The sequence below is a fragment of the Leptonychotes weddellii genome, chromosome 3 (assembly GCF_054177405.1).
Source record: "Leptonychotes weddellii isolate Sample4059 chromosome 3, ASM5417740v2, whole genome shotgun sequence".
NCBI lineage: Eukaryota > Metazoa > Chordata > Mammalia > Carnivora > Phocidae > Leptonychotes > Leptonychotes weddellii.
The window spans coordinates 64,094,878-64,112,372 of record NC_138371.1 but is presented as its reverse complement, the minus strand read 5'-3'; the positions used below and the strand labels follow the sequence as shown (position 1 = coordinate 64,112,372).

Sequence of the window (17,495 nt, the reverse complement as noted above, 5' to 3'; positions counted from 1 at the left end):
CCATCCATCCAGTGAAGTAGGTTATCACTGCCTCCATTTGTCAGATAAAAAGTAGGGTTTGTTAGGTTAAGCAACTTGCCTGAGCCAGGAGGTACAACAGCTAAAACTGAGAGTTCAAACACTTCTAGAGGTATCTGTCTAAACTTTCTGTCTTGGAGAATATTCAAGCATGGCTAGGAAATGGAATAATGGAGAAATCTTAATTCATGAGAATTTTCTCTTTAGGTCTACTTGTGTCTAGCAACCATTCAACTTTAGCAAGTACATTTAGGGAAAGGTTATTACAACTGGGGAAAAACCAAATGGGTGTGCTTGTGTGTGAGTGTGAGAGAGAGAGAGAGTGGGTGTGTGTGTAGTGTTTTTGTTTCTGTGTGGACTTTAATCACCTTAATCACATTCACAGGATGAGACAAAAATGCAGGTTCCAGGCTTCACCCCAATTGCTCTGAACTCTAAGATATCTAGGGGTGAACTGGTAAATCTACATCTTTAACAAGCATCTAGGATGATTCTTGCGTACGCTAACTCACATACAGGGTGATGTTAGACCTGGCTAGTTTCTGTTCAGTAAAAATCTCTCCAAGGCCCTCAGGTGACCTTTAACCTGGACATTGTTGACTTCAGGCGCCGGTACTTTTCCCTTTGGGGCGCGGCGGGGTGGGGCTTAGATGGGCGGGGCTTGGATAGGCGGGGCGAGGGTGGGTGGGACCGTTGGGGTCCGGCCTGGCCTGGCTGGGTGGAGGGTGAAGGGTTAAAAGCTCCATGCGCAGGCGCTGCCCTCTGAACTGGAACGTAAAACAACTTCCGGTCGACTCACTCGGCCCGGCGCCGCCGATCCGGGTCGTGAGAGACAGGCGCGGAATCCCTGAACTGTGAGTAAGAAACTTCGCGAACGAGTTGGTCTGTCGGAACCCGTCGAGCACAACGGCGGGGAACTTGTGTGTGAGCGAAGGCGGTGCGCTGGCAGTACGGGTGCCGCAGGGAAAGAAGCCGAGGAGCTGCGGAGACGACCAGTTCTCAGAGTGGAGAGGGACGTAGTGCGAGAAAAACCACCCGGGTGTGCGTCCCCAAGCGGACCCGGGAGGGGCTTTCCGAGCCCGCGACGTCAGCGCAGCAACGCTCTCCCCGCCGCGACGCTCTCTGGGGAGGGATCCAGCCAAACTGCGCGTCCACCGCTCGCGGTGACTTGACTTCGCGGGGAAAGAGGGGAGGCAGGGCTTGCGATATCAGGGTGAGCCGTGGGCCCCGTCCCCAGAGTCCCAGACTCCCTTCGGGGCAAGGGTTGTCTTCCGGAAGCAGTACTATCGTGGTTATTCTTTCGAAAACTTTTAAGTTGGTCTTTCTGTTGTTCTTCCCAAGGTTGTTGCACAATTGCGCTGCTTTCCTGTGGGGTGTCATCACAGCCGTGTCAATGAGAAGTGGGGTAACTTCCCCGAGGGTCATGGAGAGAATGGGTGGGCGAGGCGGAAAAAGCAAAAGCAAACCCTACCCCCAGGGGAAACCCAGGCGTTAGGTAGGGTCTCAACTCCGGTGTAAACTGAGTAGTAACGAGTTACAGGTGTAAAAAGCTCTGCTTGTCAAGAAGTGAAGAAAGTAGGGGGAAGATACTCAAACCAAAGAGTAATTTTGTCTTCCTTGTTATACTGTAGCAATCAAGAATTGAACAGCCTTGCTATGTCAAGTGTCCTTTATTTCTCTGATGCTTTTGACAAGCTGTCCAAAGGGAGAAATGGTAGTAACGGAAGTGAAGTGACATGAAAATGAAGGAAAATGAAATGATCTGCCTCCTTACCCTGGTGGAATACACATTTCAAACGAGGGGTAGCAGAGAAGTAAGCACTGTATTCTGTTGAAAAATTATTTTTTCATCATTTGGGTGGAGAGGGAAACCCTAAAATGATACGACCATGTATAAAGTCACAATTTATAGAGAAAATGAAACTTTTTTTCTCCGTTCTCTCCCCAGTCGTAGTACTTCACAAGGCCTTCCACATCACTCTTACATGTGTATAAACATGTTATTTCATTTCCTTGTGAAAGTGAGAGTATATATGCATACCATTCTGTTATCTGCGTTTTCAGATAAGAAAAAATATATGGTGGAAATCTTGCCGTACATAGCTCTACTTTATCTTAACGTCAGCATGGTATTCTTTGACAGGTTGTACCATAATGTAGTTAACCATCTCTTAACGTGACTTGCCCATACATTTTGCCCATTATTCTTCAGAATTATTTATCTATATTCTATTAGGGTGCAGATATATTAATTCTTTGTGAAATATATGGCAGATATTTTCAAGAACTGTCAGTCTTTTGGTTTAAAATACCCAGGCTTTCTGTTACTTAAGAAGGCATTTCGCACTCAAAAAATTATTTTCCTGTATTGTCTATTCTTTTTTAATTTTTTATGCTTTATTCATTAAAATATCTGAAAATTATTTTTGTACATTATATAAGGTAGGGATTTAGCCGTTTTTCCTGAAATCATTTGTTGAAATCATTTCTTCCTGACTAGAATACTACTGTATTATAATAAATTTCCATGTATATATGGGTCTTTTATTATTATTATTCTGTTGCTTTATTCTATTTGTCTATTCCTATACAAATACCAGTCTCCTGATTATAGCATGTTTTAGTAGTTCATAAAGCAAGTCCTTCATTTATCTTTTTCAAAATTTTCTTGAATATTATTGCATTCTTTTTGAGGTAAAGTTTAAAGTATAACTGTTCATACTAAATTAAAATAATCCTTTGGGGGCGCCTGGTTGGCTCAGTCATTAAGCAACTGCCTTTCACTCAGGTCATGATGCCAGGGTCCTGGGATCGAGCCCTGCATTGGGCTTCCAGCTCCTGCTTGTGTTCCCTCTCTTGCTGTGTATCTCTCTAATAAATAAATAAGACTTAAAAACAAAAAAACAACTATTAAAATAATCCTTTTGGAGGTTTTAGCTATTATATTCACTAATATTTTGTGGCTGGTACCTAGATGAGTGATTCTATATCTGGCCAACTTTCTAAACTTACTAGTTTTTTTTTTTGTTTTTAAAGATTTTATTTATTTATTTGAGAGAATGAAACAGAGAGCATGAGAGAGGGGAGGGTCAGAGGGAGAAGCAGACTCCCCGCTGAGCAGGGAGCCCGATGCGGGACTCCAGGATCATGACCTGAGCTGAAGGCAGTCGCTTAACCAACTGAGCCACCCAGGCACCCTAAACTTACTAGTTTTAATAAATTGTTTCCCTTGAATTTTCTAGGAAGAGTCATCTAAATATAATCTTATCTTTATACTTCTTTTCTTTCTTTGATTTAGTGAATTGCTAGTTTCTCCAGCGCAGTGATATGTAGTAACAGTGATTCTGGCCATCCATATATTATTTCTTAGTTTGTGGATGTTTTTACTATGTCATCATTAAATAAGGGGTTTACTATTAATTTCCAATAAATTCTGTTTATCAAGGAAATGTCTTTAATATTTCTAGCTTACTAGGATTTTTGCAGAGAATGGATTTTATTTTGTTTTATTTTAGAGAGAGAGCAAGGGGGGAGGGGGCAGAGGGGGGGAGAGAGAGAATCTCAAGCAGGCTTCATGCTCAGCTCAGAGCCTGAAGCGGGGCTCGGTCTCACGACTCTGAGATCATGACCTGAGCCGAAATCAAGAGTCAGATGCTTAACCTACTGAGCCACCCACACACCCCACAGAGAATGGATTTTAGGCCAAGGTTGTGTGTGTGTGTATGTGTGTGTTTACATTGACTAGCACATTGAGAGCATTTTGAATTATGGATGTTGATGTTCATTTGGTCTGTATATTTCTGGTTGTTAAGATGATGTCTTTTCATTACAACTTAACTAAACATTTTTATTAGAAGTGGAAGTTGAATTTTGTCAAATGGCTTTTGGCATCTGTCATGACCTATTATGTGCTTTTCTTTGACCTCTTACGATGATGGGTTATTTTATTTGAATTCCAGTTTGTGAATCCACCTTATGTTTGGTTATAGTGTAATATTTAAGCATATAGGTTTCTTTTTGGTAACATTTTTACTTAAAATCAGTATTTGGGTATCATCTGTAGCCATCATTTTCTGTGTTATCTTTGCCAGAGTTTGATATTAGGGTTATGAGTTTCCTAAAAAAAACTGAGAAGAATTCCTGCTTTCTCTGCACTGAAGTTAGTTTAAACGGCATAAGAGCTCTCTGTTCTTAGAAGATTTGAAAGAATTCACTCATGAAACCGTGTTGGCCTGAAAGTACATTGTTCTTAAAATAGCAACAATATTCAGCAAAAAGCCTCAGAACTTAAAAAAAGCAAACAAACAAAAAGTCCACAGAGTAAATCCAAATAAAGGGAAGAGGTTAAGATACCAATATATTGAAAACAACTTCTGTGTTGATCCTGGTCATTTTTCTCCCCTCCCCCACCTCTTTTTTTTCCCATAGTCAGAGAAAATGCTATATAGGTAGGCTGAGGCTGATAATAAAATGTATTGCTGTTCTTTCTTTCCTCCACTCCAGTTATACTATAAAGTAAAGGGTGTTGCGTCTACATGGGCAAGCTCTTCTCTGCCCTGAAGGAAACCAGGAATGACACTCAACTGGGAAAGCATCAATTTCACTTTGTTGTCATTAGCTTCCCAATTTTGTTGGGAAATTTCTTTCTTTAGAGGTACTAACCGAGCTAACATTCTACTGTAGCCAAATCCCATAGGAGAGTTTCAAAATGAGTAGGTGAAAAAAATACGCAAGCTCAGCATGACGGTACTTACTTAATATGAAGTGAAAATTATTAACATTAACATGGTCCAGATATGTGTGTGACATGTGTATTGTGTACTCTTTGGTAGGGTTATTACCTTTTATAAGTGATTATTTCAGACACTTTTTGATCACTCAAGAATATGACCTTAAGCAGGTAATGTAATTTATCAGTATACATCTGTGAACTGTGGAGGACTTCAAGACACTCATAAGTGTTATTTACAGAGAGATGCAGGCATTATGTGAATGCTTGCATATTTGAGTATTTTAATTGATCGTATATCAGTCTAGATAAAATAATTATTGACATGATTTAGGAGTGTGCCATATAACAACGAAAGACTTTGCATGTTTTTTAAAGCCATACTCATTATCCAAAAGTAAATGGTAAATAAAAATAAGTAGCCTGTGATGTAAAACTTCACTATTCTAACTATTCTGACATGATGCATTAACTGATTAGCTGTACTGCTGTTTTGTATTTTGTTTGTTTTCTGACACCTTATAAGCATGTATATTACTGTTTAATTTCACCAGTTTGAGTTTCATTATGTCAGGCCAAATTTTGATTTCTGGTGCCTGTAGGATTTATGTTGTGGCTGCCATTCCCCTTCCCCCCATCTCCTTGCTGCTGTGGTTTTCATTCATGGGTAGAGGGAAAGAGGAGGCTATTATCTAGAATAGGTAACAAAAATCTCTTTATAGTCTGGGACCAAGATTCTGAGTCATTTTCAAAAAAAGAATAGAGAATATTAAATGAACTGCCTTGTGGGTAGATGGCTAATTAGTGTACAGTCTTTTGAACTAGATGTGGTATTTGACACTGTTCAGAACAGTTGAGGAGGACCAGAACAGGCAGCGGTACCAGGTCCTTTGCAACTGAAAACAAGCCTTTGGGACCCATGTAATACATGTTATAGTTTTTCAATCCTTAGTCTATAAAAACTTTTAAAATTATGGTGAAATACATAAAACGTGAAATTTACCATTGTAACCATTTTTAAATGTACAGTTTTGTGGTGTTGAATGTATTTACAGTTGTGCAAACAAGAATTCTTAAGGGACCTTAAGGGACTTTGTTTGTTTGTTTGTTTTTTGTTTTAAAGAAAAAGAGTCTGGGAAGTAAATAATACTTATCTCATAGGGGAAATGTCCTGTATAGTAACCTGAGTTTTCTTCCTTTTATCCAGAGATATATCTCTATGATAGTAATTATCAATATTAAATTATGACAGTAAACTGAGCACTGATGATCTGCATTAGCTTTCACTTACTACCGATACTTTTGGTTTGAAAAAAAAAGTGTCTATGAAAAATAGGTTGTGAAAACAAGGTCTGTCTTTCAAGTCATTTCAGTAAGGAATTATTGGGAATTGAGCGGATAAAGAAAAATAACATGAGTTCTATTTTGATGGTTACTTAAGAAGTTGAAGTTTTAAGAATCTTTGAAATATTTGCATAGAGTGAGGTATAGAGAATTGTTCTCTGGAGCACACAACCGGGTAATTTTGCTAGGGAGAGTGACTTGCTAAATGGACAGAAATCAGGGACTTAGGTCTCTTCAAAATAATATGTTATTTCAAATCTTTTGAGGGGCGCCTGGGTGGCTCAGTTGGTTAAGCGACTGCCTTCGGCTCAGGTCATGATCCTGGAGTCCCGGGATCGAGTCCCGCATCGGGCTCCCTGCTCAGCAGGGAGTCTGCTTCTCCCTCTGACCCTCCTCCCTCTCACACTCTCTGTCTCTCATTCTCTCTCTCACGAATAAATAAAATCTTTAAAAAAAAAAAAAAAACTTGTAAAAAAAAAAATCTTTTGAATAAAATCACCTGCTCTTACGGGATATTTAAATGCTTGTATTATTCATAGCGACTTGTTATGTAGCATTTCCTATAATAGAATTTCATATATTTCCTATCACTAAATTAGAAATGCCTTTCCTTTGATATTGATGGTTCTTGGCTTTTTAAAATCCTTCTCTCCTTTTTCATAAACGTTAAAATCTCACACATCCAAGGAGATTTAATATTTGTTCCTTCTTCCCACAGTCTTCTCTTACACCTCCTCATACTGAATATAAACTTGGCTCTTGTAGTTCCCCCATCTAAGAATATTCTGCAGAGCACTACTTTATATGATTTATGAAAACAGATTTTTAATATTAAATAGCCATTTTAAACTGCATAAACCCCATTCTACCCCCCATCTCCAGATTTTAACATGATCCTTACTCAGGAGAGGATACTCCTTAGGAAGCTGAGGAAGCTAACTGAACAGTGCCATGTTTCTGTTTACCTTGGGGTAGAACATCGTGCCATGCCCAATTTCTCTTTTGGTGTTATACTGTTTGGTTGTGCACTTCAACTCCTAGAATTTGATAAACAGTTTGAGAGAAAGAAGTACTACTGGACCAAAAAAAAAGGAAGTAAGGCAAAGCTGAGACACATGGGTGTGGTCTTTGTGAAATCTTTGAACGCTTAGAAGATAACACAAAAAGTTTCACCAAGTCCGAACATCCAGCAAAATGGGGAGCCTGGTCTGGGGAGGTTTTGGGTTGATCTTTGGGGGGTTCATCTTACCTTGTTTATCCTGATACATTTAGCATACTACCAGCTTATGGAAAAAATATAAAATCAAAATTCTGACACTGCTGGATCAATGGTATTTCAGTTTCTATTATTTCAGCTGCCTGACTGCAACACAGTCACAGTTCTAGTGCAGTGTGCTATGGGTATATCAGAAAGTGAGACCAGAAATGCAAACTGTTATTTTGGAGAATTGGCTGCTTATGTTAGGGAACTCTCTTAAGAGTGGGAAATGATTATAACTGTTAGGAGTGACAGTTCTTTTCCATTACCTTTCTTTAAGTGGGGAAAACACACAGACTTTTTTTTTTTTTTAATATTTTATTTATTTATCAGAAAGAGAGAGCACAAGCAGGGGGAGCAGCAGAGGGAGAGGGAGAAGCAGGCTCTCCGCCGAGCAGGGAGCCTGATGTGGGACTCGATTCAGGGACCCTGGGATCATGACCTGAGCTGAAAGCAGACGCTTAACTGACTGAGCCACCCAGGCATCCCATGGACTTTTGAGTGTCTTTAAAAAATTTACCCTAAGACAGAGGATGTCCTTCTATTTAAGTGTATTTACTATGTTATTGACTTGTGCTTTTTGCTTCTGATGATTTTCATGGGTGAAAAAGTGAACACAGAGCTAAAATACAAAAAGGGGGTATCTTCCACTAACTTATTTACCTCTTCTTTTGCTAAGGTGCCAACTTTTCTGAAATAGAATGTGAATGCTTATTATTATTCATACCCTAAGGGGTTGGAAAAGCAGATGACTTTCTTTTCTAGGGTGGAGTGGAAGAGGTAGCTCCAGGTGATTTCCTCCCCCCATCCTGAAACTTCTTTAGATTTAAAGTGGCCTCTTACCACAAGTGTGAACCTGGCAGACCACTTACCTAGACACAATAGTCTCAGCAGTGGGCGAAACCCAACAGAGGGGCCTTTCCCACCTCCCAAATCACCCATACTTGTCTCTACCCCACAAAAAATAGACCTTACTAAAGCCTTATAAATCATTCAGGGTGGAGGTGGTGAGAATCTGATACCTTTAAGCCTGTGATTCTTTTTTTTTTTTTTTAAGATTTTATTTATTTATTTGACAGAGAGAGAGAGCACAAGCAGGGGGAATGTCAGGCAGAGGCAGAGGGAGAGGCAGGCTCCCCGCAGAGCAGGGGGAGCCTGATGTGGGACTCGATCCCAGGACCCTGGGATCATGACCTGAGCCAAAGGCAGTCGCTTAACCAACTGAGCCACCCAGGCGCCCAAGCCTGTGATTCTTTTCCAAACTTGAAATCCCAAAATATATAACTAATCAAAGTTGAGTTGTTTTGATTGAGCTGGGCAATTGGTGGAACATTGTTTTGCTTTACACACCCCCAGCCTCAGTAGAGCTCTGGAAGCACCACTACCTACTTTATTATTTTATTTATTCAGGATTGGTTAACAATCACTTGGCAGAATACTGGTTACCAAAGATAGCAGGCTTAAGATACTTTATATATGAAATAAGAAGTTCATTTAAGAAGAAGAGGCTGGGAGGAATTCGAGTATCACTTTAGAAGATGCAACATCCAGATAGAGGAGTCCCACAAAGGAATACAGAAGGAAAGAAATTGCCCAAAAAATAATTGAAGAAAATTTCCTAGAAGTGAGGGGTGAACCAGGTGAGTTAAGTACAAGATCAGGAATCAAAATGGCTCTGGACTTCCACAAAAACAAATGGAAGCTAGAAGACAGCATAGCAAAGCTATGACCTGAATCCTTACTTTGCATAGTGAAGACAAGTAAAACTGAAAAATCAGTAATGGCAATATTAGTATGTTATTTAGAGATACCAAGATAAATCCCAGAAAGAACCAAAGGAGCTAAAAATTGTTGCCAAGATGAAGCAGGAAATGAGGGGAAAGAGAGAGCAAGAGATTTACAGTTTTTCTTAAGCCTTGTAAAACTCCTTGACTCCTTAAAATATAGATATGTATAGCTTTGGTTAAAAATAAAATAAAAACTAAATTAGTGAAAAGAGCTAGAGATTGGACTTTCATATCAGAGAGACCTGGATTTATCTGGGTCTTTCATTGTCTAATTCTTTGACCTTAGTCAATTTATATAAACTTTTGAAGCTTGTTTTCTTTATATAGAAAGAAAGGGAAGATAATCTATGCTCCTGCAGAAGAAAAATTAAAATAAGATAGTTTATATAAAGCACCTGGCAAGTAATATTACCTCAATAGGTATCAATCCCTCCCTCATCCCTAATGTTTCCCATGAGGAAATAGGGAAATGCCTCTTTCATTGTTGGAATGCTTGTCATTCAAACACAAAACTGAAATTGTCCTTATGGTCTGGGGTTGTGTCCCTTTCTGGATTGAAGGCATGTCATTGAGTTCTATGCCCTTTCTCAACTATTTATAGATAGTTTGAGAATTTAGATAGAATTGAGATGATTAGAGTATTGGTAGGTGGAGCATCAAGTGAAAAGGGCCATTGCTACTTGGTAGGAGAAGAGCTATGGTCACACTCAAATTTCTTTCTCAACATGAACTTTGGTGCAAATGCCATTAGTGGAGTCGCTTCCATTAACAGAGGAAACACTTGTATAGACTGATAAGTTGTGGAAATTTCAGGGAACCAAGATCGTTAGAGTACTATTGCTCTGGGCCATCTGCCAAAGTATCAAAATACCTTTTTTTTTTTTTCTTTCTTTTTTTAAGAACATCTTCTACCTTAGCAACTGCTATTTTTGTTTCCAAATTCTATATACTTCTTCTGGAACAATTCAAAAAGCAGATCACTGTGGAACAAAAAAGACACTTTATAAAAAGTCTGTTTCCCTGCCTTGGTATATATTTGTATAGTGTTATACAGAGTACACCGCTTTTCCAGTTATGAATTGACCCCCTATGGCAGTGATTCTAAAATTGTCTCACAACTGCTCTTCCCTCTTCTCCCCTTTACCCCCCACAAAAAATTATCCAAGAAGTCTTGGACAGGTTTGCTGATCTGTTTTTTTAAACCACCCTGGATGATTCTATTGACCCATGTTGTACAGTACGTTCTACCCTAAACATCCTAAACTGGGGCAGATGAGGGAACTGAGGTCCACAGGAAGGTTAAATGACTTGTTCACCCTCACCGATCAACAAGCATGTATTCTATACTCCCAAATCTGAGTTTATCTTTGGTTGACCAGGCTTTTTAATTTTTCTTTCTAATGTTCAAATTGTCTTAATAAGAAGCTAATTTATACAGGATGTGGTCTCAATTAAAAATTAAGTTTGGGATCTTTATTTTATAGCATCTTTTTATTTTTTCCAGATACAAAAAGAAGTGAGTGAAAAAAGTGAAAATTTTTAATAAACTCTTGTTTCCCCACAGTAGGATAGCACAGCAAATGTTAAGATTTACTAGGTCTGAATATTCACATTTAAGAAAAACTGGCTTTGAAAAGAGTGGAAACTCGGTCAATTTGGGCACAGATGCAGGTTGGAGAGGTTGGTTTGTCAGGGTACCCAGGGATTTAGGGGTCCTGTCTTCAGGGGTATTCAACAACTGGAATAAGAGTGTGTTACATGGTATTATATCTGGTTTTAAACTTTTATCATACTAAACATTTAAAGTCACACCCTAAACATCTTGGGAATGACTGGAAATAGAGATCTGGAAATCTTTGAAACCTTATTTATTTTCTCATTGGAGTTCTCACAATTACTTCTAAAAAAACAAGTTGTGACTTGCAAACATTTGCCCAACAGCCTCGAGGTGTCCTCAGGGAAATTAAAAGCAGGGGTATGAAGAGCTGGGGAGTCCCGTGCCAGTGGTTAAGAGCACAGAGTACAGCTTTATAATTATATAAGCTTTTGCCTGTTCCCATTTATCATCGGTAATATTCTCAAGACTAAGTGACCGCTCAGCAATTTAAACTGTGATTTAAGAGAAAATAGGCCTTTTTATGAAAAGGTCCCCCATCTGTCTCCTAAAGTTTTATATCTTCATAGAAGAACTCTTTCCTTTCATAGTGGTTTTGTTTTGTTCTGATACAGTAAATGACACACAGATGCTGGAGGGGTCCCTAATCTGTTAACTTGTGAGATTTTATTTTTTTATTTTTTTTTAAGATTCTATTTATTTGAGAGGGAGAGAAAACATGAGAGAGACAGCGCACAAGCAGAGTGCACAAGCAGGGTGGAGTGGCAGGCTGCCAGCTCAGCCTTACGCAGGACTGATCCTAAGACCCCAGGATCATGACCTAACCGAAGGCAGATGCTTAACGAACTGAGCCACCTAGGCACCCCAACTCATGAGATTTTAACGACTTCTTCAAAAGCAACTTTTCCTTTTATGAATCTTGTGCAGCCTGTGACATCTCATACATTATTGTGTTCTGTTTGGGGGGACTCTTTTAGGATTACTGAAAATATTTTTTTTTCAAACTCTTCTGGTTAAGACCAGAAGATAGGTACAAACCATCCTACTCCTGTGCAAGATCATTAGTAATTCTACTTTCTTGTCATAAATTTGGCAGAGTAGAAGGGAGGAGATTTCAAAAAGAATGCATTCAGACACTTTACCAGAGAGTTATTTTCCTGTTATTTAACAGCATGTAAGGGTTAACAGAACAGAGCATTAGATAACATTCCTACCGTTTTGCCTAATAGTCTCTTTACATAAGATAACAGACTTCTGCTAAAATGCCTTAGTGTTTTATGCATTCCTTAGTTTATTATGTACCTTCTTACATTGTCCGGATAGTAAGTGGCCCTATCCTCTTTTTTGCTTTATATTTGAGAGGAAAAGAGTGTACATCTTGTGACATGAAGTGACACGATAATAAATACTACTTCTTTCTCCACTATTTTCCTTTCAAAAATTTGGTTTTTTTGGTAAAAAGATTTGAGCTTGGTTGACTGTCCAAGGACTTACTAGTATCAGAGGACATTCGAAACAGGACTTTAAGAATAGGGATATAAGCAGGAGGGAAGCCATACTTAATATATATTTGTTCCTCTAGATTTTGTTATCACTCAGTTGGCACATTTTTCCTGCCCTGTTGTTAATTATATGTCTTCTATAGCACTTCTGTCCAAACGTGTATTCAATAACTTTCTTCCCAAAACATTTTTCTTCCTGTTTCTCTATCTGGCTATCATCACTGCCTAGTATTTTGAAAAATATGGCTGGTGAACTATTTTCAACAAAGTCACCTGGGTTACTTATTAAAATGCAGATTCCAGGACCCCATCCCAGGCCAGCTGATTCAGAATTGCAGGGACCTGAATGCTGCCTTCCTGTCGATCCACTTGGCCAACAAATCCCATTGATTCTGACTTAGAAATGTCTCTTCAATGTATTCCATCTTTCACTTCCCCTGCTTTTGTTCAAGCCCATCTTTCACCCAGACTACAGCAATAGTTTCCTATGGATATCCTCACTTTGTCTCCCTCATTAGTTTGTATTCCACAATGGGTATCCAGTTTACCTTTCTAAAACATGTTTATCTCCTGCTTGAAAATCCTCCATTACTTTTTTTTTTTAAAGATTTATTTATTTTAAAGAGAAAGAATGTGCGTGCACATGAGCAGGGGGAGGGGCAGGCGGAGGGGGAAAACCCTGAAGCAGACTCCCCACCAAAGTCAAGAGCAAGATGCTTAACTGACTGAGCCACCCAGGCACCCCAAAAATCCTGCATTACTTCTCAATGTCAGGTTAAAGTCTAAATTTATTAGAGTAACATTCAGGGTCCACTACAGTCTGGCCATAACTGAGTCTGCTGCATATAGTTTATGCACTTAGTACTCTCTGTAACTCTAGGGGGTTCCATTCCAATTACGGTCTGCCTGAGTGGTGCCCCTAGGGTTTTTGTAGTGCAGCACAATCATACATGGTAGCCCTGACCATTCTGTCTTAATACCCTCACCTCTCCATCTTCTGTACACATCTTAGACTTACATAAATAGGATACCTCCAGTCCCTAAATGCACTATACTAGTGACTTCTCAGTGCCTCTCCTCTTTCAGAGTGAATATTCTTTCCTCCCTCTCATTCTCTGCTTGTTGAAATCCTCATGTTTCAGGGCCTAGTTTAAGTCTCAGATCCTCTATGAAGCCTTCTACAATCCCTCTCATTTTAATTGTTTTTCCTATTGAGCTGTTACCCTGCTTATACCTTTTATTTAACAGTTCTTTTTTCTTTTTCTTTTGAGATAAAACTTATATGCAGTAAATCTTCAGTGAACCATTGGGCGAATTCCTGCAAATGCTTCTACCTGTGCTTCCCAGACCCCTATCAAGATATGATCATACCTTTTTACACATTTATAATTGGCCTGCTAGTATGGGTTAATCATTTTCATGCTTGTCTGCCTTACTAAATTATAAGCTCTAATTAGAGAAAAAAAGCAAAGACTATGACTTTGTCTCTTTCACTTGGAAAAAAAGGAGCACATACGATGTATTCAGCATTGAACCAGTGTTGACTGTTGTACCAGTTAGTAAACAACTCTGCTCCTCTCAAGATATTCTCAAAGACAGTGGCTTAAATAAGACAGAAATTTTATTTCTTTCACATACTTCAATTTAAAGTATAAGTTGTCCAATGCTGATCTGGCAGCTCCACGGTGTCAAGGACCTAGACATCTTCATTCTTGTTCCTGCATCCCCTTGTCCTTCCACCATCCCTGAAGTGTTACCACCCGTTCTAGGTGACTCACCACAACATCCAATCCAGCTGGGGAAGGGAAAAAAGTGAAGAACTCCTCTTGGAAGTTGCACTTACTTGCCAATGACCAGAACATAGTCACCTGACCATACCAGTTAAAAGTCAGGAATATTAGAGAAGAGAATAGATACTGAGGAACAGATAACATACATACTTCATATATGGTTTCATTTAATCTTCATAATAACACTGCAAACTATGTAGCATAAGAAAACTAATAGAGAAGCCAAGTAAATGGCTAGAAAATTGCAGATAGGAGATCTGAATCCAAAGCCTTTACTTTTTTCATTCTACGTAGTTAAGTGTTAGGAGGACGTACATAAATGTTATTAAATAAATAAAGTCATCTTTACAGTGTTATTTCACATATTTTTATATCACATAGTTTCACAGTATCATATCATCTCTTTAATTCCAGGACACCCTATATAACTTTACTCCATGCTTCTCACCATCTTGAAATGCCATATCAGCTGATTTGTAACCAAGGCCTAGTTTATAGTACAATTTAAGACAAAATGACTACTTCTTTTAAAGCTATGATATCATATGAGGAAAAGTATATCACTGTATTTCCCAAGCAATAGCTTCAATACTCTGTATTTATTTGGAAATGCTATATAATCATAAAGTTGAAGGAGATTATATTATTTAGCCCCTTAGTTTTATTTATTTTTTTCTAAAGATTTTTATTTATTTGAGAGAGAGAGAGAGAGACCACGCTCAAGGAGAGGGGCAGAGGGAGAAGCAGGCTCCCCACTGAGCGTGGAGCCCAATATGGGACTCAGTCCCAGGACCGTGGGATCATGACCTGAGCCAAAGGCAGACGCTTAACTGACTGAGCCACCCAGGCGTCCCCAGCCCCTTCATTTTAAAAGAAAGGAAAATTGAGGTTCATTGAAGATACAAGACTTATCCTTTATTTCATTCTCATTGCTGCTGCTTTTCAAGCATCATGGGAAGAGCACTAGCCTAATCAGTCATTTCTGTAAGTAACCGTCATTGTTATACTAAAGAATTGTCTCAGGTTTGCAGAGTTGTATGATTAGAAAAATCAAGGGGCGCCTGGGTGGCTCAGTTGGTGAAGCACCTGACTCTTGATTTCAGCTCAGGTCATGATCTCAGGCCTGAGATCAAGCCTCAGGTGGGGCTTCTCGCTCAGCAGGGAATCTGCTTGAGATTCTCTCTCTGTCTCTCCCTCTCCCTCTTCTCCCCTCCCCTTGCATGTGCACACTCTCTGTTTCCCAAAAAAATATTAAAAAAAGAAAGAGAAAAATCAAGCTGAACAATGCATAAAGAAATGCTTATTATCCTAGCCTTTTTTAGTGAAGAATGGATATTATCTAACACTAAAAACATCTTTATAGCCCTTGGGAACCTGTTCTAGAAAGGATCACTATTTGATAATCAAATAAAAGGAATGGGTGAGATCATTCCTATCCATAATTCAAAACCTAGTGCAAATGTTACCTACCTCTCAAAGCCTTTCCTAAACCTCAAAAATAGATGTAACCACTTTCCTCTCCCAATTCTATAGCCTTTGGATACCTCAGGGTACATATATATACAGTTTAAGTTATAGCTAATGGTACCTTTGGGAAGATAGGTTTCATGTTTCTTTTGTTCTCAGTGTCAGTGGTGCCCAGTACAGGCTTTGCTCTTACTTGGCAATGTTTTATCAAATGAACATATCCACCATGGCACCCTGGGAGAATACTTTGCAGTTGCCTTCATTTTTTTTGTTTTGTTTTGTTTTAAGATTTATTTATTTATTTATTTGACAGAGAGACAGCAAGAAAGGGAACACAAGCTGGGGTGGGGATGGGAGAGGGAGAAGCAGGCTTCCCGCTGAGCAGGGAGCCTGATGCGGGGCTCAGATCCCAGGGTCCTGGGATCTTGACCTGAGCCGAAGGCAGATGCTTGATGACTGAGCCACCCAGGCGCCCCTGCAGTTGCCTTTAATAATCAGTCCTTGAATGAAGAATTTCAAAGCTGTAGTCCCAGTTCCCATGCTTATCGCTTTGTAGCTCTAGGCAAGTCATTTAATGCCTCTGAGCCCTTATCAGTCAGATGGGAATGTGAATAATAGAAAATAAAGAATTGGTGAAAAAACTTTGTAAAAGGAACACAGCTCTAAGGTGGTACTCTCTGAAGCCCCTTGCCACACTCCACAAAAGTGCCTAACATGTAGCAAGTAAACATAAACTTTATTTTTCCTAATTGAATTGAATAGTAATGGGATCCATTTATTAATATCTAAGTTTGGTCCTAGCAGTTGGCAAACCTTTGTTGGAGCTGGAAAACTTTACCAAGGGAAGATAAAATTATCTTCCTTGCGTAGGCTGCCTCTCCTACCCTAGGACAGTTTCGTTATTGAACCAAGGGATTAATGAAAGAGGAAGCAGCCTGCTGCCCAGGGATTTTCTTGGTGCTTCCTCCTGGGTGGGCATACGCTGGACCTGGGAGACAGAACAGGAACTTGCTGTCCTTCATTTTCCTTCTCACAGGAACCACCCAGGGGGGGAAAAAAAAGGAACTACTGCCAGAGCGACAGATGTGGGTGGATAGGGACTCTCCTGGGTTCAGGGGGATTGCCCTGGGTGGGTGGGGGTGCTTTGCATTCCGCTTGCCAGGTACCTTCTGGGGTATCAGTGACTTAATCTTTTCCTCCTGTAGTGGAAGGAAACCAGCAAATCAGACCCAGAATAAAGAAATTACCATGGAAGGCTTTCTTAAAAATACACTTAAAAGAGTGAAACCATAACTAGAAGAGTGCTTCCAAGGCAGAGGTTGCTTTAGCTTGGATCTCCTGGGTTTAAGCAATGAGATTTGGGTTTGAGCATGTTTACTATAAATAAAACCATTTCCCTGGAGCCTGGCAAGTTTTGCAGCAAGCATACCAAAATGTAATTGAAATGTGACTGCCTCTTAAATTGTGAAATTAATTTTACACTTAACAAATGCTTTAAAAAAAAATTAGAGGAACAAGTGGCTTTAAAGTTCAGGGTGTTAATATTTGAAATCTGTCCAATTTAATTAGTTGGGTCCCAGTGACTTTTTCTCTGGTCAGTGTCACTGATCTAACACCCAATTCTCTTCTTGATTGTGAGATAGAAATTAATTGTATCATTTATTTAGTTGTATTGACCTGAATCGTATCTCTCCAGCATACATTATTTCAGGAAATAGGATGCATCCATGTGGAATTTACTCAGTAACTCTTCTTAGTGACATTTGTGTGATCTAATTCAAGGACCTGAAGTGAAGCCTTCACATGATTTACTTGCATATGATGCAGCTGTTTTTAGTATTGCATTTACATTTTTAAAAACAAGAATGCACCTTCTTGATGGAACAGACATGCATTTTTAGACTCAGCAGACTCAAGAACTGTAGAACCAAGAAGTTTCTTCAAAATCAAGTCTAAACATCTTTTTTGTATTGGAGAGAAAGAAA

General features: G+C 39.3%; 1 protein-coding gene and 1 long non-coding RNA gene across 8 annotated transcripts in view; both read left to right on the top strand.

Annotated features, from left to right (window-relative positions):
• The window catches only part of TANK (TRAF family member associated NFKB activator), a 94,696-nt gene that overhangs the window by 15,348 nt on the left and 61,853 nt on the right, over window positions 1–17,495 (top strand). For 2 of the 7 annotated variants that reach the window (XR_004076502.2, XM_031030820.2), the window contains exon 1: window positions 700–872. The exons of 2 other annotated variants lie outside the window; for them this stretch is intronic. Coding sequence is in view for 3 of the 5 variants with exons in the window: in XM_031030820.2 (XP_030886680.1) it covers window positions 763–872 (110 nt within the window). In the remaining 2 variants the exon portion in view is untranslated. 3 more of the 7 variants (XM_081814318.1, XM_006735941.3, XM_031030821.2) reach the window with 2 other exon arrangements.
• On the top strand, window positions 1,238–2,925 carry LOC145720538 (uncharacterized). The gene is made up of 2 exons (XR_014143579.1): window positions 1,238–1,423; window positions 1,650–2,925. It is a non-coding gene; the product is annotated as an uncharacterized LOC145720538 (long non-coding RNA).